Genomic DNA, 24646 nt, shown 5'->3' on the forward strand with positions numbered 1-24646 from the left:
AAGATGGTCAACCTCACTTTTAAGTTAATAAAAATTAAAACTACACGGATATACCATTTCTCAGCTATCAGATAGGCAAAACACATAGCTAATGAGACTGTGGAATGCACTCTCATGCGTTACTGGTAGAACTAGTCAGGAACTGGTAAAATGAATTATGCTCTAAGCCATGCAAAATATTATGCAGCTGTAATAAGAAGAAGGAGGATACTCTTTAACTACTGATATAGAAAGTTCTTCCTGGATATAGCGTTAAGTAGAAAAAAGCTAGGTGCAGTACAGTATGTAGAACATGTTACCATTTATATATAAAAGCATTAAAATAAGAATATATATTTGGAGAAACAAACGAAGTATATATAAACTCATAAAAGTGGTCACTTGTAAGGAGCTGTGTGGACAGGGATGGCGCGGAGAGATTTTTCACCTTTTTATAGTTTTTGATTTTTGAAGCACATAACTGTTACCTATTCAAAAACTGTAAAAACAAATAAACTCCTTTGGTAAATTAAAAAATTTAAGACATCTTAGCTCACAGATTTCACTACTTATTTTTGCTTATTTAACTCACAGGAATAGGAGACAGCTTTAGGAAACAGGAGACTTTGAGTTCCTCAGAGATATACCGAAACAAAATGTGTCAATCGTTGTGAAACTTAGGTCTCCATTTTCTTTTATTTTTTTAAAGTAATTTCTGTTCTGTACAATGTGTTATCACATGCACACACACATGTGCGTGCACCTGCACACGCACACACACACACGCACACACACACACGCGCGACTTGAGATGGACAGAGAAAGAAGGATAACCTTCAAACACAAGGTTTTTTTTTTTTTTTACAAAGTTCAAAATAGATTACATTTATGTGCTTTTTAGTCATTACACAACGTACAGACATGATCCATTTAATGATTTATGCTCCCCAAATGGTTAAACAATGAGGATTTTCTATGAAAAGAGTATAAGTAAAAGCTTTTACTTTAGAAGCAAAGTACTGTTTCCTGCAAAACCCAACCTCAGGCATACATCTCGTGTTTACATATATCCCTTGAGAATACTACAGTAGCAGTGCATAAGATCATTCTGTAAAAAGATCTGGAAGATGATTTTCAAGAGACTCAATACATTGTGCTCTCAGATAAAAATCCTAAGTCAAAAGATCAGATACTATAACAATAACAGTTAAAACCGCATATATATGTTAGAGATCAGAAGAGGCTATAAAGAAGTGTACATAGTTGTGCTTTGGGGACTTTTTTTGGTAAAGTTGTTTTAATAATAAATACAAACTTAAAAAATGTCTCAGTGACTGATTAAAAAATAGACAGATATTAAGGATTTTTTATACTTGGCTTAGAGTTTAAAGGTGAAAAATCATCTCCACATAAACCACCTGGCATTGGTAGTCCCAATCTGGGCCAGTAGCTTACAGTCAGGCAAAGGGCTGGGGAGAAAAGATAAAGTGATTTTTCCTCCTGTTAACATAAAGCATTATCCAGAGGTAAAGCCAGGTGTACCAACTAACTAAACAAACGCCTACCTTCCTTCAGAATTCTTAGACCAAACAGAATGGTCACCCTACTTCTTGGTGGCTGGGCCACAACCTATCCTGTAGTTCACCAGATGAATTAAATATGTCCTGTCTTCTGTGAGACCCTAAGATAAACATGATCCCTCAGTACTTTATGCTTTTTCATTTTTTTACCTTCTACATTAACTGTATTAGGTACAGGTACATTTATATATAAAGGTACATTAACTGTACCTTCTCTATTAACTGTAAAACTCTTATTTTAGAAACACCATGGCAACTGTATATAATGATAGAGGACAAGGCATAATTTATATAGTAACATTGATGTTCGTAGCTAGGAAATAAATGTAATTTTATTTTCAGGCTGGTCAGTTTGCTCTTTTAGGCCTTTAACTTTGAAGGACACATGATCTCAACAATCAAAGTGAATTAGAAAAAAGATGAGAAAATAACAAATGTCTTAATTAAAGTCTTTTGCACGGTAGGCTTAGATATAAAAAGAATTTCTTCAAAAAATTTTCTAAGTGTCACTCAGAAGCTTCCTTGCTGTCTGTAACATAATGTGCTGGAGTCCTTGGAATAAAATTATAGAGTAATTTAAAATATATATTATACATTTGCAATGATTGTAAATCAATCAATAGTTTGTAGCATGTTAATGGGGTGAAATCGAGATAAAAGGCAGTCCACATTCATATTTTCAAGATAAATTTACTTCAGAAGTCAAGTGAATTCCTTGCTCATGTTCTAAGTATAGCCATTGTGATAAGACCTGAAAGAAAAAATTGGAGAACAGTTAAGGACATGCATTTTACAAAATCTTCCATTCAATAAATAATTGTTTACACCTCAGTGAGCAAACAAAACACAGCACATAGGCAGGCACTCTACCAAGAACTCAAAATCAACTTGAATTTAGCTGATACTATACAGAAGAAATCCAATTTACAGCAATAGGCAGTCATTGGATAGATTTAATGCAATCACTAATGTCTGGCCGTAGCTAATTTTTTAACCATCAAATATATCTCTCGCTTTATCCAGTCACATCAACTATAATAATAGCAGACATGGCATTTTAAAGTGTCAGTAAAGCCTGCTAATTTCATCAACAAAAACAATGCAAGCCTGTTTGTATCCCAGGGCCCTAAGGCCACAAAGAGACAGAAGCATAGTATTTCTGCTTAGCTTGTTTCTTTTGAAGAGACTCCATACATAAAACCATAAAAAAATTTAATAATATAAGAATATCCTCAGTCCTAAATGAGTGGTTTTTAAAAAGTGAGTGATAAAGTACAGAGAAGGAAAATAATCACATAGGAGTGGAGCAGTCAGAGAAGATGCCCCAAAAGGTCAAGCTGAAGTAAGCCTAAAAGATGGACAGGAAAGATATAGAACAGTATGATGGGCAGGCATTTCAGGTGAGCGAATGGCAAGAACAAGGGCATGGAGGTAGGACCGGGGCTCCAGATGAGCTTTTTGGGGATCAGTAAATAATCTAACGCACTCTAATCAAGAATTTACATAGGGAAGCAACTAGGCAAGAGTAACTCAGAGAGGACTCAAGAGTGTGGAGAGTCTTCAATGCCAAACTACGGAGTTATACTTCATTCTATGGATTATGGGGAATCACTGAAGGTTGTTGAGTAGGGAGTGGTGGTGGTGAAATCAACACAGGATGGAAATCAACCTGACAGTAATGTGATGGATGATTTGTGGGGAGAGATAATGGGGGTAAAGGGGAGGAACAGGAATAGGAGGGACACAGACAGAAGTCGGGGACAACTTAGAAGACAATTTGGAAATTTTAAAAAAGGGAGCACACCAAGGAATTCTGAGAGAGAATACTGAAAAGGGTTGGCACCTCAGAAGAGGTGAGAGGAGACGATGAGGAGAGTCATTCATCACCAGAACCCTAATCCTTGACACATGGTAGGTCCTGAATGAATGTTTGTTCATTTGAACTAATTAACTATAAGATTTCAGGCCAGGATGACTGAAAGAATGATTCAACAGGAAACAAGGGAACTGGTTTAAAGAGAAAGGGTCACAACATTAAACAAGGCTGCCCTGTTCATCTTTATCACTGTATGCGCTTTGTATATTTCCCTAGGATCAATTCCTAGAAGTAAAAATGCCATATCATGGAATGTATGCATTTTACATTTTATACATGTTTTATACCATTGTAAATCAGCAAAAGGAAAATAACTGAAAAATACAGTATTAGGTACTAGATAAACAAGCTGAAAAGAACTAAATGTGAGCCAACAATTAAATCTTAAAATGCACTTTACCTCAACGTGCTTTTGAAGCAGTCTGTTTTTCTTTAAAAAAAAGTCAAGCCACCACCATCACCCCACACACACATCAAGGCCAGCACTACCACCTCCAGGCCATAAAAGCTGCCTACACAGGGAGGGACAGAATAGGGGTGGGGTAGTGGGAAGTACAAACTATTGGGTGTAAGATAGGCTCAGGGATATATTGGACAACACAGGGAATAGAGCCAATATTTTGTAATAACTGTAAATGGAAAGTAACCTTTAAAAACTGTATTAAAATTTTAAATAACTTTTTTAAGAGAATCAACTGTAATCAATAGACCTCGGGCAAGCCATTTAAAGATTCTGGGCCTTGATTCAGGTTAGGAATCCTTGTCTTACTGAAGTTTAATGCTAGTGTTTCCATAATTCTCATGGTTTTTTGTTTTTTTGGTTTTTAAAAAAAAATTTTTTTAAACCCCACATTTGTTTATTTATTTATTTTTGGCTGTGTTGGGTCTTCATTTCTGTGCGAGGGCTTTCTCTAGTTGCGGCAAGCGGGGGCCACTCTTCATCGCGGTGCGCGGGCCTCTCATTATCGCGGCCTCTCTTGTTGCGGAGCACAGGCTCCAGACGCGCAGGCTCAGTAGTTGTGGCTCACGGGCCTAGTTGCTCCGCGGCATGTGGGATCCTCCCAGACCAGGGCTCGAACCCGTGTCCCCTGCATTAGCAGGCAGATTCTCAACCACTGCGCCACCAGGGAAGCCCAATTCTCATGTTTTTACAAATGTATTTTGCGAGTATTTAGGACACAATTTAGTCCAGAAGAGATTTTTTGGAGAAAGAATGGAATAAATAAAAGAACAATGTATTATTCTTTTCAAGAAAACAAATTGCCTACACATATGCCCCAATGCATCTTTAAAACACTTACCTAAGATATAAGCAGCCACTAATTTTTGATTGACACTTAAGTGGAGGTAGAGAGGCACCAGCGATTCCACATCCCCCAGCGTGGGAAGCATCAGAGCTGCAATACACACCACTCCCAGGAAGACAGTTAGTAAACTAGGTCCTGAGGAGACAGTTCTGTTTTCTGTAAAAAGATAAAAATCCCTGAGCTTGCTTCTAAAAACAACTTAAGACAAAAGTTCATTCACACAGACTGGCCACCCCTCACCAGGATTCTGGTTTTGTCTAACTTCTCTGATTCTTTCCCCATCCTTCCCATTTCGTGGGGCCTTATCTGTTGGACTTGTCTGGAAGCCCGTTACAGGATGGAATGTGAGGTAGTGAGTTCCTACTGAAGAGAACAGTGCGTATCATCCTTTCCCCACTACCCCACCGGAATTCGTAGAAAGTGTTCAAGCATGTATTATCTGTGCAGAGAATGGGCTAAAAATAGATAGGAATTGAAGTTCTGGCATTTTCTTCCCGTACCCCCAGTGCATTGCTTGTGTGTACTCTACTGCAGTAGAGCTCCACTACCTTCTGGGAGTATCTTTGGTAGGTCTCGAGACAGGTTTGGTCCTAATACCTGCAGCATCCTGCTATCATTTTTGAAAGTGTTAAGGCGGCAAAAAGGTTCTACTTTAATGTGACTAAAGCTGCCTATGAAAACTCTTGCCTTCCACTCTACCCCCATTTATAGCACAGAAGTAAGAAAGCAGCAGAAACAATGTCAGGCAAATTTTATGCTAAATGAAATAAATCCGTCACAGAAGGACAAGTACTGCATGATTCCATTTATATGAGGAATCTAAAATAGTCAAAAAGTCATAGAATCAGAGAGCAGAATGGTGGTTGCCAGGGGCTGGGTTGTTAATCAATGGGCATAAAACTCTCAATTACACAAGATGAATAAGTTCTAGAGATCAGCTGTACAGCATTGTGCCTACAGTTACCAATACTATATTGTACACGAACATTTGTTAAAAGAGTAGATATCATGTTGTGTTCTTACCACCATAAAATAAAATTTAAAAATATTTATTATCGGCCTGCTATTCTACAGTTCTGGTTGTGTGTGTACAATATTCATACCCATATTTTTAAGAAACCCACCAGCATTTTCTGTCATATGGCTTTTCCCACGACCCTTCCTTTCATTAAAAGGAATAGCCAACAGCAACACAGTCTTTGTGTTTTATTAATGAAATAATGCTGTTCATTTTATTATTAGATGCAGCTTTTCTAAATTATTAATACCATAGCTGCTGTGTGAAGTTTAATTGAGCCTCACCAAAGACAGACAGGTGAAAACAAATTCAAATCTTATAGTGATTATTGCTTGAGATGAAACAATACCATAAATGCCTAAAAACAAGTCTGTCTTTTGCTAATGAATGTAGTACTTTTATATTTATATTTGTTGCAAAGGTAGGTTTTCAAGGAAAATATTTATGACAACTACACTGTTCAATGCAAACCCACAGTAAAGATTATTTCAAGGAATTTTTACTATTTAAAGACATTCCAAAAACATTCACATAAATGCTTGACATTTTTCAAAGTGGAAAGTTTTTCTGATACTACAGGGTTGTAAAAATTTTAGAGATATAGAAAACATAAAGGTTCCTCTGTAATCCCATCCTCCTAGAGATAACACTGTTAACAGCTTGGTATAGATCCTTTCAGATTTTATAAATGCCCATATAAACACGTAAAATGATTTTTTACTTAAATGAGACCATATTATACATACTGTTCTATAACTTTTTTTCTCTCACTTGGAAATATATTTGAACCTCTTTCTATGTCAATATATAACTATCTACCATTCTATCAAATCCTTGTAAATGTCTGCCTGACATTCCATCTTATGAATATTCGTAATTTAATCAATCCCCTAAATGACTTTTAGGTCAGTCTCAATTCTTTATTATTATAAACCATAATAAAGAACGTAGTTTTCTTAAGCCAGAGAGCACTGGCTCAAACCTGGCATAGACATAGCAGTTCATTAATAATGTAATTAAGACAAACCCTCTAAGATTCAGCTGAATCTTTTTAAGATAACTTTTTAATGACCTGGGCTTTGATATTTTGTGAAAGTATGCTTTGTGGGTTTCTCTTCAATTTCTGCTAAATGAAAAAAAAAGAATATATATATATATATATATATATATATATATATATATATAAATATATAAATTGCATTTATGCACATAGACGAGGTCTAGAAAGTAACATGGAACACATGTAAGCAGATCTGTTAAGTGTGTGGGATTATAGGTGCTGGTTGCTTTTTTTAATTTGTTACTACTATATGTCTTTTTATATAATACATAACTTGAGAAGAAATTTCTCATTTGTACTGCCTTTCACCACATTTTAAAAATCCAAATCTTTCACGATACAGCCTCCAACGATTTTTCCAGCTAAACTCACAGAGAGACCCTCACAACATTGTTGTACCTGCGGGGAGCGGGGAGCTCTACCGTGTGCTGTTGCCCTTGCTCTAGAGACTAGCGGGAACCGTGGAAACCTTGTAAGACAAAGAAAACCAGTCCAGCCGACCCTACCAGCTGAGAAGTCCAGCCTTCCTAGTGAGGCCCGCGCACATATTTCCTGTGTAACTACTGTATGCCGGGCACTGTGCTGAACAAGTGATGAACTTGATGAACAAGACAAATAGGGTGAACATAATGATGAACAAGACAAATAAGGTGTCTGCTTTCCTTGAGCTTCCTGACCAGGATGGCTTAGAGAGGTGTGTGGTTTTTTTTTTTTCCCAAAACAGAGACCACCATGTGCTATGCCAGTACCACCTATTCTATTCATCTACCTACTCCAATTTTACAATGAGAAGAATTCTCTAATGTACTTCAGATACAAAGGTTCGTTATAAAAATAAAATAAGAATAAAATGCTCAAATAATACACATTTGTATTTTAGGATGATTTTCGCTTGAATTCCAACAATTTAAAAATAAAAGAAAAAAATATATATATAAAACTGTAAACTTTTAACCCTTATTATTGTTCGGCATTAAACCAGTCTGTTAAATACCAAAATGATCTGCAACGACCACTTTACTTTAAATTATAAAATTAACACCCCAAACCAAATGTTCAAATGGCCTTTCTTGTTCTACAGGAGGCATTTTAAAAGAGGAATCTTGCATTTCATATCTATTTATAAGTCAACTTCACAGTATTGATTGGACATCGAAGTGACATTTGACAGAGATTCTCTTTCAGCTTCGAAACATGAAAAACGGGTCCTGTCGGTTAATAATAGTTGCTGAGAAGAAAACAATCTACTAGTTACTACCTAGTTCCTAGTCTTGGTATCACCAGAAAATCTGGGCACTCCTTGCATGGAATGAGAAGACACTTGGCTCCAGTAAATCAAAGAGGCATTACTCCCTGTCTTGTCGAGATAAACATTCTAAGATGAACAAACTGATAGAGATCTATGAATTAATGTAATGACAAGTAGATGGTTTTTAATCCCTCATATATAATGTTGCCATTTCAAGGACAGCTGCTATCACATTCATATATCACGGTCAAAAAGTTTCCATGCTTTTCTATGGAAATTTTTATCTTCCTCCCCTTATAATAGGGTTGGAGGGAGATAATGAGAAGTTCAGAGGGAGGCGGAATGACGTCCAAGAGTTGAATATGAGGATAGTGTCGATGTTGAAAGAATATATCATAACACTCCTGAATATCTAAGCTGGAAGGAAATGAGGAATGGAGAGGGATTCAATTAATAGCCCACAGGGGATATTATAATCTACTTAGTTTAATTAACTTCAACTTTAATGAGATTTTTTTTTCAAAATAATATGAACAGCGCACCAAGCTTGGCCTATTGCCAAACACAATCTCTCTCCTTCTTCGAATTAATTAAATGAGAAAGGATATAGGAAAGTCACAGAAACAAAAGTATAGAATTGCCAAATTGTGCTAGCATTATAAAGTACAGTGCCTGCAGTCTCAGGTTTTATAGATTGAAAAGGCTCTGGCAACGACTGCCCTCTCCTTACAGCCTCATCTAGTGGGAGCCCTTCTCTCCGCTGAAAGGCCAGCTCTAGGCCTCTTGTTCGATTCTAGGTACCTGATCTCTACGTTCACTTTTGAAGTAGTCTACTAGGTTTAGAGTGGCAGGTTATTGTTCTAGTAATTATTCTTTGCTCCCTGATTCTCTTAAAGTAAGAAATGTGTAAGACCTCAAAAGGGTTTTAAAAACAATCCAGACTACCTGGTTGAAACGACTGCTCAAAAAATAAACTTTCAGTTAAATGTTCCTTTATTCTTTTTTCCTCTTCTTCCTTTTGTTGTTCTTTTGCCGACGGGAGAAGAGTAGCCACGACCTCTTTCCTTCCTAAAGCCTTCCTCTGGCTTTGCTCGGAAACTTGGAGACGGAATTTGTCTATCACACCATAGTGACAGGATCGAACATCTCTATGACGAATCACACTGGAAACATTAAAAAAGAACATGCTGTTTAGGTTTCTGGGGGCCTGTCAAGCAGAATTCAGCAAGAAATTTCATACATATTAACTGACTATAACCAAATACTCAAATACAGAAATTTGCTAGTGATACTTTTTAAAAAAATCACAGTATAACCCAAAAAGAAATGGGTAATTCTGAAATATTTGATGAATAAGAGTCATCTTAAGAATGATAAGTAAAGAAAAGTAAAAGAATGATAGGTAAAGAAAAGAATGATAGGTAAAGAAAATTCCTTTTAGCAATGACATTTTTTCCTGGCTATCTGTGTACAGCAATATTCACTAAACAGGATATGTGAAATTGTTTCTTCCCCACAAAAGTCTCATAAATTCCTATTGCCACTTATTTATTGTTCAAGTAACAAAATAACAAACCTCACCTACACTTAAAATTGAAGTCCGTGCACGAAGGCAAAAATAAGCAATTGAGTAGGTAGGTAACACAGTAAGACCAATGCAACAGAAGGCTTACAATGCATTTCCGTATTTCTCTGGAAAGAGTATATAAAGTACTATAATTTTATGCAAGTTATCTGCAGTGCCATTTATTTTACTTCGTTCTTAATAGAGAACACAGAACAACTGGGTCAAAGGTAACACATTGATTAGGCAAGAGACTATATTTCTTTGCAATAGTCCGTGCTTATTACGTACTGAACGAAAATCAAAAGAAATGTGCAAAAACACGTCCTCAAAGATACATCATTTTATGGCTCTGAGATGATGAAAATGTATGCAAGAGAAAAGACTTCTGCTTCTCATTCTCAACGGAAGATTTAAACAAATACAGTTTACTTGGTAGCTTAAATTAAGGGCTGGTCATTGGATCCATCTGGTCACCACTAGTTCTAAAGTGAAAATTAAATATGAACAGCTTGAACAAACAATCATTTATCTGACACTCTAAGACGAAGTTATCTGGAAGAGCTCAGATAACCTTTTACAGATGAGTAGTTATACACTCGCTTCCTGTTTGTATAGACTTTCAGTTTTATTAGCTGAATCATTTCAGATGAATTTATATGACCATTGTTCTGAGAGCATAGTAGCTCCACAAATGACACTATAACAGCAAGATGTTCCAAAGAGGGTTAAATTCCCTCTTATAGCTAGAGAAATTTAAAGGAATAAGTTAGAATGTTGCCTCCATAAATCTCCCTGCTATGAATAAAAGCACAACAGTGAGGAAGTGTTCGTGGAAATATTAACAAACACATCAGCTCCAACATAAAGCATTATTGTTTGGCCAACCTGTTTAGAATTTCTTAGAAACTTCTTAAAAAGTATGTTGCGAGACAAACTCTCAGCAAAAATTCAAAATATAATGAAGGCCTATGTGGGAGCAGCTTCAAGAAAAGATCTTTTTCAAGTTAAACACATAAATATGAACACACTGAAAACATGTTACCAGGAAGTGGTTGTGACTTACATATCCACACAACACTGAGGCTTTACTGCACCTGCAGCGTCAGCGACAACATACTTATTTGGAGTAGTACACAAAACTGAAAGAAAAAGTCACAATGGCCATTAGTGTTTTTTAAAAAATTAGTTTCTACAAGTCAAAAATTAGTAGGGAGTAGTGAAAATCCAGAAAACACACCTAGGAGACTCACCTTTGAACTTTAAGGCAAACTCATAGGGATTATACAGCGTCAACACTTGCTTATGTGTTGACTGGTCATCTGCGTAAAATATCAGCTCTGTGGGAAACACAAAGACAGGAAGATTTCCTTCCACTAACTCTGGCTGTCTTTTTTGTTGATGCATTGGCACTGAATCCCCCTTGCTGCAGCTTCAGTTTTTACAGTCTCAAATCTATTTTGGGCTTTTCTTAAAATCACTTAAAAACTCCAAAGCATTTTGGCAATCTGGAAAGAGAAGAGAAAAAGCAAGCTGAGTGATACCTGTTATCATGAGTTAGCTATGACTAGCATGGTTAGCATGCATTAGAACAGTCCCCAGATCATTTAAACATGCCTTTTGACTTTTCCGCTTGGCTTACTTATACAGCTTCTACCAAACTATGCAAAGAAACTTACACTTGCTCCTTTCACATTCAGGATATCAACCTATGATAAAGAAGGCTTCCTACTTAAAATTAATCACCCTCAAAAAGGTGAGATCAAAAGGATGTCACTCATTTAAAACCTCAGATTAAAAAAAAAGTTTTAATCTGTCACAACTGATTTTATGTGAGCCAATCAGAATTCTTAAAGATGAAAAAAAATATAAAACAAAGTAAGCGTCCATGATTTACAAAGGAAAAACACGAGACTCACTTTTTTAACACTCATTTCAACAATGCTTTAGTTAGTGCCTTCTGGCAGCATGGGTGGAAGAGTTCTCTTAATCTTTTTTTCTACCAAAACCCAAGACAAGGAAAAATGTCTTGAAAAGAAGACGCATATCCAAACTTGCTAAGCAGTCCATGGAGTTTTCCATGAAAATTCAAAGTCAGTAAGCAGGCCTTGGCATGCAAGTGGCACCGTGCCTCCCCTCCTACATCAAGTACACAGACTTCATGAGAGCTATTTTCTTCCAACTTCAGAGACCTTTTTGGATTTCTTCTGGGGTTGTTGAATATGTTCCAGAGAGTTGTAGCCTGTCTGATAAGTAATGTTTCTGTATTTATCTCCTAATCTAATTTTGATCAACAACATTCTTATTTAGCTAGCATCCTAAGTGTGGCTTTTTAAAATAAAATGAGAAAGCTAAAACATATAGTCACAGAAAATGTTTGATTTTCACCCTGTAGATCACACCTATAAAATACAGTAGGCCAAAATCCATTTAATACTTTGCACTCAGGTTCTCATACACTCAGAGAGAAATATAACAAATGATTACATTGTTTGGTTGTTTTTTTTATTATTATTGTGGTATGACTGCTTTGCAATGTTGTGTTAGTTTCTGAGGTACCATTGTTTGGTTTTTACCAGCTATCGGGGCTCAGATTCTGATTGAGGCCTTGCCCACTTTTATCAAATAGGATACTGTATAATCATGTATGCAAATTTTTATTCTTTTCTCTCAGCTGAACATTATAGGCCAGGAACTATGTCAAGAGCTGCACAGAGATACAAAAATGAATAATGCACAGGCCCTGCCCTCCAGAAACTCTGCCCTCCAGAAACTCAAGTATAATTGAGGAGACAAAATAAATATTTAAGCTACCTTGATTATAATGCATACCGTTGTATATAAAGCGCTAGGGAATTAGAAGACTGCATGAATAATTCTACCTGGAAGAGAGGCCAGGAGACAACATTTGGGGTGGCCCTTAAAGAAAAGGATACGAGCTTCTGTGCTGGGGGAAGTAGGTAGGGAGGGCATTGAGACCTGGGGATCAGCATAAGTGAAGACACAGGAATGTGAAGGTAAGGGAGAACCTTGTTAAGGTCATCATCCACAGGCTGCCCCAGATTCCACTTTCTATTTGTATACTTTACAGCATGCATGTAGCCCATAACAGTGTTAGGTTGTTTTTTGTTTTTTGGTTTTTTTTGACTAAGCTGAAAGCGCCTATAGACATATTTATTAGTAATAATATTTTACATTTGTTTAATTCACAACAGATTACAAATTCTTTATTAATTACGTATACTGAATGAACTGATCTATGTAAAGCCTTTAGCACTGGTTATAGGCAAGGCGCTGTTCTAAGTATTTGTTGTTATTACTAAATTAGGAAGAGACCAAGGGAGATAAAAAAATGCCAGCAGGCCTCTCCTAGTCCAGTATTCTTTCCACTATACCAAACTAACTGGCCATTTCAATAAAATAAAACTAAGGTTATTCTGAAAAGCATCTGATTAAATCATTTTAATTCTGAGTTTTTATTTGCCATGAATTTCTTTTCTTTCCTAAGAGCCATACATATTTCTATTTGGATAATGTCCTCTCAGAAGTTTGGCATGTTATTTTTTTCAATAGAAAATAAGCTCTACAATTACTTTCTTAGTAAGCTTGGCTACCAGGAATAGAACATCCAAATTTGGCATCACTAAATAATATTCAACATCTTATTCTAAAACTCAGTTACGCTGAGAATTTAGCTTATGATAAAAGGTGACATCTCAGGCTTCCCTGGTGGCGCAGTGGTTAAAAATCTGCCTGCCAATACAGGGGACACAGGTTTGATCCCTGGTCCGGGAAGATCCCACATGCTGCGGAGCAGCTAAGCCCGTGCGCCACAACTACTGAGCCTGCGCTCTAGAGTCCGCGAGCTACCACTACTGAAGCCCGCACGCCTAGAGCCCGTGCTCCGCAACAAGAGAAGCCACCGCAATGAGAAGCCCACGCACTGCACCAACGAGTTGCCCCCGCTCGCCACAACTAGAGAAAGCCCGCGCGCAGCAACGAAGACCCAACGCAGCCAAAAATAAATGAAAAAAAAAATTTTTTTTAAAAGGTGGCATCTCTAATTCATGGAAGATAGTTCAGTCAATAAATGTTGATAAAACCAGGTATCCATCTACAAACACAATTGAGTTTATCCCTCACTCCTTATAAAATTCCAGAATTTTATTATGGTAAATTCCAAATGGATCAAAGCTTTAAATGTATAAAAAAACCAAAAGCATAAAAGCACTAGAAACCATGGAAAATCTTTTTAATAATCTTAGGCTTTCTAACAACCAGGAACCAAAAACTATTAATAAATTCAACTATATAAAAACTTTTAAAGTTCTGCATGGCAAAAAATTTTATAAGTAAAGCCAAAAAAAATTTTCAGTTCATATCATAGGCAATGTCTAATTGCCCTACTATATATAGAGGACCTCCAAATCATTAAAAAAGACAACTCAATATAAAAATGAGCAAACACTATAATATTTTATAGAAAAGGACATACAAATTGTTTTTAAACTTACAAAAGGATGTGTAACCTCACTCACAAGAGAAATACAAACTAAAGCTATACTTGAAATACATGTTTTTACCTGTCAGATTGGCAAAAATCAAAAAGTTTGATAGTACATGGTGGGAGCAATCAGGCATGTTCTTACATTGCTGGCGGGGATATAAATATAAGTTGGTACAACCACTATACCTGCCAAAATTGAATGCACCTAACCCTCAGATCTAGACGTTCTACTTCTAGGAATTTCTCAGGCATAAATATTCCCCTTGTGTGAAATCATATATGTGACAGGGCTTTTTTTTTTTTTTTGCAGCACTGAGGATTAATAAAATAATTTATGTGAGGCACATAGAACGAAGCGTGGCACGCAGTAAGAGCTAGTTGTTGTCAATAGCAAAAGATTGGAAACAGCCCAACTGGCCATTAATAGGGGATTCATTAAGTAAAGTATGATATAGCCATTCGTTGGGATACCAGCTATCTGTCAAGAAGAAAGGGGAAGCTCTCTGTGTGGTGTGGATATGGACTGATCTTCAAATGCAGTATTAAGTGAGAAAAACAAGGTGCAATGCAGAGAGTAGGGTATGCTACCATTTGTGTAGAAAAGGAAGATAAAAGACTATGTAAACCTATTTTCTTGGGTATGGGTAAAATATCTTTGGAAGGACAGCCAGGGCTGCCCCTGGAAAGACAAACTGAATGGCTGGGGACAGGGGTGAGAGGGGAGTTTTCTCTGGATACCCTTTTAAATCTTTTGAGTTCTGAACCCCATGAAGACCTAATTCAAAACTAAAAAAAAAAAAGTTGACTCAAACAACAACTCTACTAGAGGCTAATTTGAAAAGGGTCCCAGGTTTTTTTTTAACTTTTATTTTTATTTTATTTTTTTGGCTGTGCCACATGGCATGCATACCCCCTGCAGTGGAAGCACAGAGTGTTTACCACTGCACGGCCAGGGAATTTCCAAAAAGGTGCCAGTTTTGAAACATAAGAAGGAATTTAGAAACAATGTGTGAAAAATCTGTTGATTACATTTTCCATTTATGATCTTTTAGTAACATTGAAAACCTTAAACTATGTGTTAAATAGAATGATTTTTTAATTATTTAAAATAATTTTATATGCAACAGAAACTCATTACCATGGGAAGAACCAAGATTTATTTAAGATGACTTGAAAACTTAGGAAAATGTAACACTTTCTTACAAAGGAGTATGAGATGGTTTATAAAGCTGGCTGGGGAGTCCAAATTAAACACACAGAACAAGTGCTAAACTCTTGCTTCTAACCTCAGGAAGTTAGTTGGCATAGGTCAGAGTAGAAATTTTACTAGCTTTAAATGATAGCTTAGTAGCAATTCTTATTTTTGAATTTTGAAGCTTTCTCTTTATGAGTTGAATATTTTCCCATGAATTGTGAATAGGCTGTCTGTCCCCTAGTCACCATCTTTAAAGTGTTGAATCATTTTTGAGCAGTTTACTATCTCTTTTCGAATTTGTGTTCCCATTTCTCACTTATCTTGGCTAAGATATAAATTGCCTCCCAAACTCTAACCAGAGGAGATTAGGGAGAAATTAGCACCAGGTCACCAGTGCAATAATACAGACTCTGCCAACAAACATGATGGATACCTGCCTTTAATTGATGGTTTTCCGGAGACTAACACTTTCTCTTTGCTCTAGTCAATATTGCAAAATGACAGAGTGCAGAAATTCTGGGGAGAGGTTATACACTAAGCCGGTAAAACCTCACTGTGAATCAGTTAATAAGGTTGCTTTCCAAAAGTCAAGCACACACAGAGTCAAAGGATGTCAGCTCCTAACCCTTCTTATTTTACCAACAAGGAAAACAGGCCCAGGATGGTTAAGGGTCTTACCCAAGGTTGCACAGGATATTGGTGGCAGAACTCTGGTCTCCAGACTCGCACTTCCCTACACGATAATCATCTCCTCTGCGTCTCAGTTCAAAAACCCTGCTTCGGGGACTTCCCTGGTGGCGCAGTGGTTGGGAGTCTGCCTGCCAATGCAGGGGACACAGGTTCGAGCCTTGGTCCGGGAAGATCCCACATGCCGCGGAGCGGCTCGGCCCGTGCGCCACAACTACTGAGCCTGCGCTCTAGAGCCCACGTGCCACAATTACTGAGGCCCGCGCACCTGGAGCCCGTGCTCTGCAACGGGAGGGGCCCCCGCGATGAGAAGCTCGCGCACCGCAGGAGACAGCAGCCCCCGCTCGCGGCAACTGGAGAGGGCCCACGTGCAGCAACGAGGACCCAGCGCAGCCGTAAATAAATAAATATTTTTTAAAAACACAAAAAAACCCCTGCTTCCCTGATGCTGATGGCAACACATGCCCTCATCTCTAGGAAATTCCCCTGCTTTTCCAGAAGAGAAGAGTTCCCAAAGGATGATCCAAAATTCAAGTCTTGATGTATGTGTTTCCTTTTCAGTTTTATCAAGAAAAAAAATTGAGAGACAATTTCACTTACTAAGTTGCACACACTTTCTTTTCCTGATTGTGAAAGCAGAGCTATGGCTGTCAGTAACTATTCATTAGGGTGATAATAACCAAGGTTTATTTTATTCTTCCTCTCTGGACACCAAAATTTTACACATTCTTCAAAGCCTAGTACAAATGTCCCCTCTTTATGGCCTTCTGCTACTGTTCTGATCTACAAGCATTTCACTAATTTTATTACATTGTTTTTTAATGTACTTACTGGATAGAGTGAATACTTTGACATTTGTTTTGTGTGGACTAATTGTGACTCCCCAGATTTCAGTCATAATGCCGTATTGTTTTTCTGTGGGGTTTTTGTTTGTTTTGTTTGTTTTGTTTTTTGCATCCAAAGACTCAAGCTCAGTGTTAGGCACTTAGAAGATACTGAACTTTGGGCTTCCCTGGTGGCACAGTGGTTGGGAGTCTGCCTGCTAATGCAGGGGACACGGGTTCGAGCCCTGGTCTGGAAAGATCCCACATGCCACAGAGCAACTGGGCCCCTGAGCCACAATTACTGAGCCTGCGCGTCTGGAGCCTGTGCTCCGCAACAAGAGAGGCCGCGATAGTGTAGGGCCCGCGCACCGCGATGAAGAGTGGCCCCCGCTTGCCGCAATTGGAGAAAGCCCTCGCACAGAAACGAAGACCCAACACAGACAAAAATAAATAAATAAAATTAAAAATAAAAGATAGCATCATGTAATGGCAATTCTATAAATCTGGGTTTAAAAAAAAAAAAAGAAGATACTGAACTTAGCAGTTAATCTACAGGTATCCACTAATAACTGTCTCCTCCATCAAGGAACATTCCCCTTCACCATAGCTGAACACCCTTCATCCACGAAAGACAGGCAACCGATTCCAATTAGAGGAACCGTAACTCTGGTGGCTGCTTGCCATGGGCTGCAGTCAGAGGGGAACGGAGAGCATCGACACTCCCAGCTGCCTCTCCCCTCCTCCCTCCCTCCCACTTCCCTCTCCTCATCTTCCCTGCCTCCTCGTGCCCAACTGGGCCGGCAGGGTTTAGAAATCTGAGGCTCTGACATACCCCTGACTTAACAGGGAGACAGAACCGCTGGGAGCTGGTGGTACAGGAGGCTGCCTCATCCTTTTCCTGATTCCAAAGCACAGAAATGCAAACATGAATGAAACTTGAGCGGAAAACCTTATGTGTGCACACCACCTTGTGACCAGTCTGCAAACTACTCTCCCACCAAAAAAAAAAAAAAAAAAAAAGCCTCAACACACTGAAATCCTCACCCACACTTCCCACCATCAGTCCAGAGAGACCAATACCCCAAGTGTGATCATTTTCTCTGTCTTCCTCACTTTGGATGGACCAGAGGAAGGGAAAGATAAGGCTCTGAGATAAACAGGGGAGTTTCGAGATCTTTTATCCCCAAAGATTCAAAACCTGGAGACTTAAAGAGCATAGAAACCCCTTGCAAACCATATGGTCATTTGCCCTCCACCCCCGCCCCGCCCCGCCCTTATCTGGGGGAGAGGAGGCTGCAAGAAAAATGAAATAAGTGATCCTTGGGGATTCTTGTACCGAAGTGGTTCAAAGTTTGAAACAGTTAAGGATGATTTGAAGTACAGCCTCTCCCAGAAACTAGTGACCCATCTGCTTGGCTACAGTGCACCAGCTACTTACTACCTGTGCCTGGCTCTTGTGTTTACTGATTAGGGTTCCCAGCTCCACCTCCAGGCCCAGCTCCCTTTTATCTGGGCACAGAGGCTATCTCTTTCCTCCATACTTGGTGCAGTCCTTGCCAATGGCCAACTGCATAGTAAATAGTGAAGAGCAATATGTTCTTTTGCTTTACTCTCACTGGTATTGAAACCTCTCCTTCCTTCCCATTTCATAAAGTCAGCTCTCCTCACCTCTGAGTTTCCAGTATCGTCTATCAGGCTTTTTAATGGCCGGTCTGTTCCTAAAATCGGCTCTTTCACAAGCGATGTTCTAATGTTCACGCTATATTTTTAAATGGTTCACTGCTCCATATTAGGCAATTTTGTTTTTATACAATTTTGAGGGTTTTTGGTATAATTTGATATCTTACTAATGAGATTGACTGCTATCAATGATATGTAGTGCTAGGCTATTACGTATTTAAGATGTAAAACTTAAGTAGTGTACCTTTGAAGGTTTAAAAGAAATAAGGATGGGGAATTCCCTGGCAGTCCAGTGGTTAGGACTCCGAGCTTCTATGGCAGGGGACATGGGTTTAATCCCTGGTTGGGGAACTAAGATCCCGCATGCCACGCAGCGTGACCAATAAATAAATAAATAAATAAATAAATAAATAAATAAATAAATAAAAGAAATAAGGATGCCCTCCAATAATGTCTTCTTAAAAACATTTCTTTCAAACTAGTTCTTTCCAACCCTTGTTTTACACTATCCCAATGTCTTCAGTTATTTCATGATGTATGTGCAATTCTGAAAATCTATATTAATTCATTATAGGAAATACATATGTTGCTACATAGAGCACTCTCAGAAGTTACAGAATCACAAATTATTTCAACAAACATTTACTGAGCACTTATTATATACCAGGCACTGTGCTAAAGCATATGGAGAAAAGATGAAATCATGGTCTCAGCCCTCCAAAATGAGTCTAGCAGGAAAAACGGATATACATAGTAATTAGGATAAGATGTGACAAGTGTTAAAATGGTGATAGATACAAAATGCTCTGGGAGCATAAAGAAAGTGACAGTCTGCCTTAAATAGGGGTTTGCAGTAGGAGTGGAGGGAGAGGGGGGTGAATTCCAGGGAAGAGTATGTGTGGAGGCATGAAAGGGACTCTTAAAATGAGCTTTGGCATTGCTTGTGGTTAAAAAATAGCACGTATGGGGGAGCAGCAAGAGAGAAGGCTGGAAAGGTAAGCTGGAGGCAGATGGTGAAAATCCTGTAAGCCAAGTTTGAGAGCTTTAGACTTGATTCTGGATGCCAGTGTTTCTCAAAATGTCGTACCAGACTAGCAGCAGCAGCTTCACCTGGAAACTTGCTAGAAATGCAGATTCTTGGGTTCCCCCCAGACCTACTGAATCAGAAATTCTGGGGTTGGGGCCCAGCCATCTGTGTTTTAATAAGCCCTCCAAATGATTCTGGTGCACACTATGCTTTGAGAAGCACTGCTGCAGGCCAAGGGAAACCTCGGAAGGATTTTAAGCAGGGAATTGACTGGATATGATCTGAAGTAGGAAACTGGTTGCCAATGACCAGTCAAGCACAGGGCCTGACTCCAAAGTAGTTACAGTAAAAAATAAATAAATATTGAATGAATGTGGCACGGAGACATGAGGGCCTACACTAAGGCAGGAGGAATGGAGAGGAAACAGACTTCAGAGATGTTTTTCGGGTGGCTCAAGTTCAATCAGGTGACTAGGGTATATCCATACAAAGGTATAACCAAAATGGTTTTTATATAAAAGCAAGCTATAATTTTGTCAACTGTATCAGCTACTAAGTGTTTTAAGAAGTGGTCCACACAGACCCTAGAAAAAAGGGGAGGTCAAGAGCAATTTCTATGTGTTCCCACAGTGTCAAGACCAAAGGGTGCCCTGGCTTGTACATGAATCTCTGGTCTGCTTGGCAGTTCTACGTCTCCCTTTATTAATAAACTGGTATTCATATTAACATAGAAATCTCTTGTGAGTTTGGTTAGTATGGATCAATCCCTGAGACTGACTGATAGTTTCTAGATGTGCTGGCAAAATGTAATTTTGAACCCTGAAAAGCTGAAAACCAGATACTGGTTCTGGTGATCTAATCAAGGTACTGCCAAGGTAAGACCCTGCTAGAGCTGTCTTTTTATTCTAATTTCATCACTGATCGCATAGCCCACTTAATTCAGGAAGAAGCTGGAATGAGTGAAAGAATAAGACTTTGTACTATGCCCTGAAGATCAAGAAAGTCAGATGGAACTGTTATTTCTAATGTTTAGCGGAGGCAATCTTCAATTCCCTGATAGAGAGGAGGAGAGACAGGTACAGGTCAACCTATACGGTTAATTAACCTAATGAGAATTTTGCAGAATGCAGTTCCTGTTTCTATTAGGATTCTGGGTACTTCTTGTTACTTACTGCATGTTCCTTTTAGTGGATACCAACATCTTGCCTTATTTGACCAGCTTATTTTATCCAAGAATAGTGCCCAATCAAAAACTACACCATTTTATGGAATTTGAGAGCTATTAGGGGCTCTGGAGATTAAAACAAAACTTTCATATTACACATGAGGAAATGGAGGGCCTCAAAGAGTAAATCACTTAATCTATTTATTGTAGGGCAAGATTCTCCAGAATGCTACAAGGTGGCAAAACAAGATTCAGAACACTAATAATCTAAGTTTCAGACAAGATTTTAAATTATTTTCCATCTTAAACTTTTTAAAATCAGAAAAAGAATAACAAATTACTTCATTGGGCTATTAGAGGAATGGGAAGCTTTTCTTGCAGTTTCTTGTTTTCTGCTTTTCAGAAATTGGAGTTATATGTAAAAGGTCCATGAGAAAAAAAATTGAAAATAAAAAATTTAGGAAGAAAATGTGCATGAACAATTTAAGAGGAGAAACATGCATTATGTTATAATCTATTTGTTCTATTTTCTATCTTTGCCTATAACATGGTAACTCTGTACTGAATATTGTCCATTACATTTAATTATATTCTATAAATAGAGGGAATCCAAATAAAGGGAATTCCAAATTTTCAAATATCCTGGTGTTTGAGTAAACCTCTTATTTTGAGAGTTCTAGAAATGCTTCAGAAACTAGTTTAATCTCGAATCCTGTTTGGATATGTAGACGTGAACAACTTGAAAGGCACATGTGGCCCCGTTTCCTGTTTTCCAAACTTCCCACTGCTTTATAACCAAATATACGTGTAATCTAAAAGTTGGTGTCCACTCCCTATTCAATATCCTGTATACGATATTTTCTCGGCAGAGATTTCCCAGCACTTAGAGGAAACAAGTGAACAAGATTTTCACCATCAAGACGATATTAAATCCCATGTGCGCCCTGCCTGAAGAAGTAGATTTTTGTCTGGAATTCACATTAAGAACACAATGCGTTCCGAATGTACAGGACTGCTTTTTAGGCAAGATCCAAAGGACCCAATTTTTCAGGTTTCCGTCCTTCTCTTAGTTCCCTCAAATGTAAAAAAAAAATCCGGGACCTTTTTCACTTAACATTTTCCCTCTCGCTCCCCGAAGTGAGGTCTCTTCGATTCTACTGGGGCAGAAATGCTACTTCAGTCCGGAGAGGACAGATGTCAGTTACTTTACCCAGAGGGGACACCACAGAGCACTGACGAAGGGCTGGAAGGCTGAGGAGGGAGTCTCAAACGATCCATCCTAGGACTTCAGCTCCACCAGCCCGGGGCCCAGCCTTTCCAGCCCTCGTCCCCACACCGGCCGGCTCCATGTGAAACCGGTCATGTGAGCCTGTTTACAGCCCAGCAGCTGGTGCAACCATCAGGATCCGTGCGGAGGTCCAGGAAGGGGGAAGACACAGGCCACGTACCCCTTACATCCCCCGCCAATCATTTCAAGAAGGCGTTTGCTCTCACTCCCAGCCTCTCCACCCCGCTTTCATCGCCCTCCAGCCATCCCGGGACGCCTCGCTCCAGCCCCGCCGATTTCCTTCCAATTGCTCGCCGCGGGGACCCGCTGGAGTGGAGGAAGGACGAGGACGGTGTCATCCCGAACAGGGAGTCCACCTCCCTCCCCCAGCCCTCCTCGAAACATCCGCCAAAGAGTCGTCCCTGGAGTCGCATCCCCGGGGCAACCGAACTCTGCCGGGCAGGCACCGGGAGGATCCAGAGCCAGCTGCCTCCGCCCGGGCAAAAGCGAAACACACACGCGCCAGCCCCACCCGGGGGCGGAGATCCGCGGGCGGCGGGGCAACTGACAGTCAGAGATGGGGCAGAAAGGACTCCATCTGCCTTCCCCCCACCTCCCACCCGCGTCCCGGCGCCACGGAGCCCGGCTGTCAGTCACAGAGCCAAGCTCGGGGTTTGGGTTCAGCTCATTCTTTCCGCGGGGTCTCCTGGCAACGTAACTTCCACGTCTTCCCGAAGTCGGAGGAAGTGGGTGACGGGACGGTGGGGGACTCTCACCTCGGCAACACCGGGTCCTCGGAAAGCAGCTGCGACTGCTCCCTCCAGTCCTTTGTCAGCATCTCTAGGCTGCATTGCCTGCTGGGATACCGGAGGACTCAAATGCCACCTCTCTCCGCCCTGGAGGATGAGCTGTGGTTGCGGGGTGGGTGGGAAGAGGGAGAAGAGGTGGAGTCGGAGGCGGGGCCGGATCCGGGGGCGGGGTTTCCTTACTGCCACCTGGCCTCTGGATTTCTCCCTGCTGTCTCTGACTTTCCCCTCCTCTCCCTTCCTGCCGCCCCTTGAGGAAGGAGAAAGGGGACTCTTACAGAGGACCATCTCTCATTGCACTTGTTAGGCAGTGACCCTTGACTCCTCCCTCGTCTTATTCCCCTACACACACACACACACACACACACACACACACACACACACACAGAATGAGGACAGAGGCTAGTTGATTCTGCCTCTGAGATGTCTTATTAACCACCTCTTTCTCCACGCCATCCTCAGTGCTACAGGCTCTGTTTAGGCCCCATGATTTTTTGCTTGGACCGTTGCAGTAGCCTCCTGATTGGACTCTCTCATTCCACTCTTGTCTTTGTCTAAACCATCTCCCAGACAGCAACCAGAGAGATTTAAGATGTATACGTGACAAGTTACTCTTCTGCTTAAAACCTTTCACTGTCTCAGCAGTATCTACAACCCCTTAGCATTTTATATGAGGTCCTCTGCAATCCTTTTCTAATAACCCAACACTTGAGCCCATCAACTGGCCATCCATGGAAGACAGTGGGGCCTGGGACAACTCAACTAGCGCTGGCTGCCCAAAATACTCCCTCTTGAGAGGAGGCCACACTGTCAGTAATGCTCATAAGCCCCTTGAGTATCATTAAAGAGAATTTTCAAAATTAAATTTGAATCATGTCCATTAAGGAGAGTAAGGTACAGCCACTCCAGGTCCCCTCCCCACAAGTATAAGGCCCAAAGAATTTCCCCCAGTTGTCCCACCCGAGCAATGGGCTGCCAGTAGATCTCCCTTGGGCTCAGGCTTCGGATGCCTTTGCTCACAGATTCCCACAGTTTATAATGCCCTTCTGTCTTTCAAGGCCCAGTGGAAATGTCACTTCCTCCTGTAAACCCTCCAGGGTCGTCCATGAGAACCATTAACTCCTGCTCCACCATCACAGAATGTTACTTTTTCTGCTTTGCAATTCTTCCTGACTTAGGTAATCACTAGTCATGTATATGTCTTCCTTTCTCTCCTGCCTAGGCTAAGAATTTCTCAAAACCCACCCATAGCTGGCAGCAGAATGCCTGATCCAGAAGAGAAATACAATTGGATGAAATGAATGAAATCCTTCAACTTCACTGCATCTGAAGCCCTAGGTAGGTCCAGAAAGAATCCTAGGCAAAGCCTCGTATAATCACCACCTTCCCTTCACTAGGACATCTCCATCTTGACCCAGCCACATGAAACACAAACTGGTTAGTCAGCAGAGCATTGCAAAAGGACCAAAGCTTGTACTTCCCTTGCAAGTCAGACTGGTCTGTGGTACAATATGTGGTTGTGGAAGATATTACTGGTATAGTTCACATGACAATCCAGTGTAGAAAGATTTCACAGTGCCATAGAAAATAACTGAGTTTCCAAATGCAGATGTATCTCCTACTTTTGGGAAGCTTCAGACTCCTATTTGCTTCAAGCTACCCTTGGGCTCCATCCACATCCCTTCAGACCTTGTAAACCGTGTTATAAGGTATCCTTTTACAAAAGTAGGCATCTTGCTTCGTGTTGTTCTTGCACCATTTAATGCGTATTTGTTTGCTCTCCAATTACATTACAAGATACACTCTGGCGCAGTTTCCTCATCCGTAAAATGGGGACAAGAATCCTTGTCCTACT

General features: G+C 39.8%; 1 protein-coding gene across 1 annotated transcript; it reads right to left on the bottom strand.

Moving 5' to 3' along the window:
* Positions 1-1873: 1873 nt before the first annotated feature.
* On the bottom strand, positions 1874-22912 carry MOSPD1 (motile sperm domain containing 1). Its single transcript, XM_082445458.1, has 6 exons — positions 22762-22912; positions 10887-11141; positions 10700-10775; positions 9015-9232; positions 4737-4898; positions 1874-2310 (listed from the first exon to the last, which is right to left on the bottom strand). Exons 2-6 carry the CDS (start codon positions 11038-11040, stop codon positions 2279-2281), a joined length of 642 nt encoding a protein of 213 aa, XP_082301584.1. The 5' UTR covers positions 11041-11141; positions 22762-22912; the 3' UTR covers positions 1874-2278.
* Between the last annotated feature and the right edge of the window lie 1734 nt (positions 22913-24646).

The sequence above is a fragment of the Balaenoptera physalus genome (genome assembly GCF_965194825.1).
Source record: "Balaenoptera physalus genome assembly, chromosome: X".
Classification (NCBI taxonomy): Eukaryota; Metazoa; Chordata; class Mammalia; order Artiodactyla; family Balaenopteridae; genus Balaenoptera; species Balaenoptera physalus.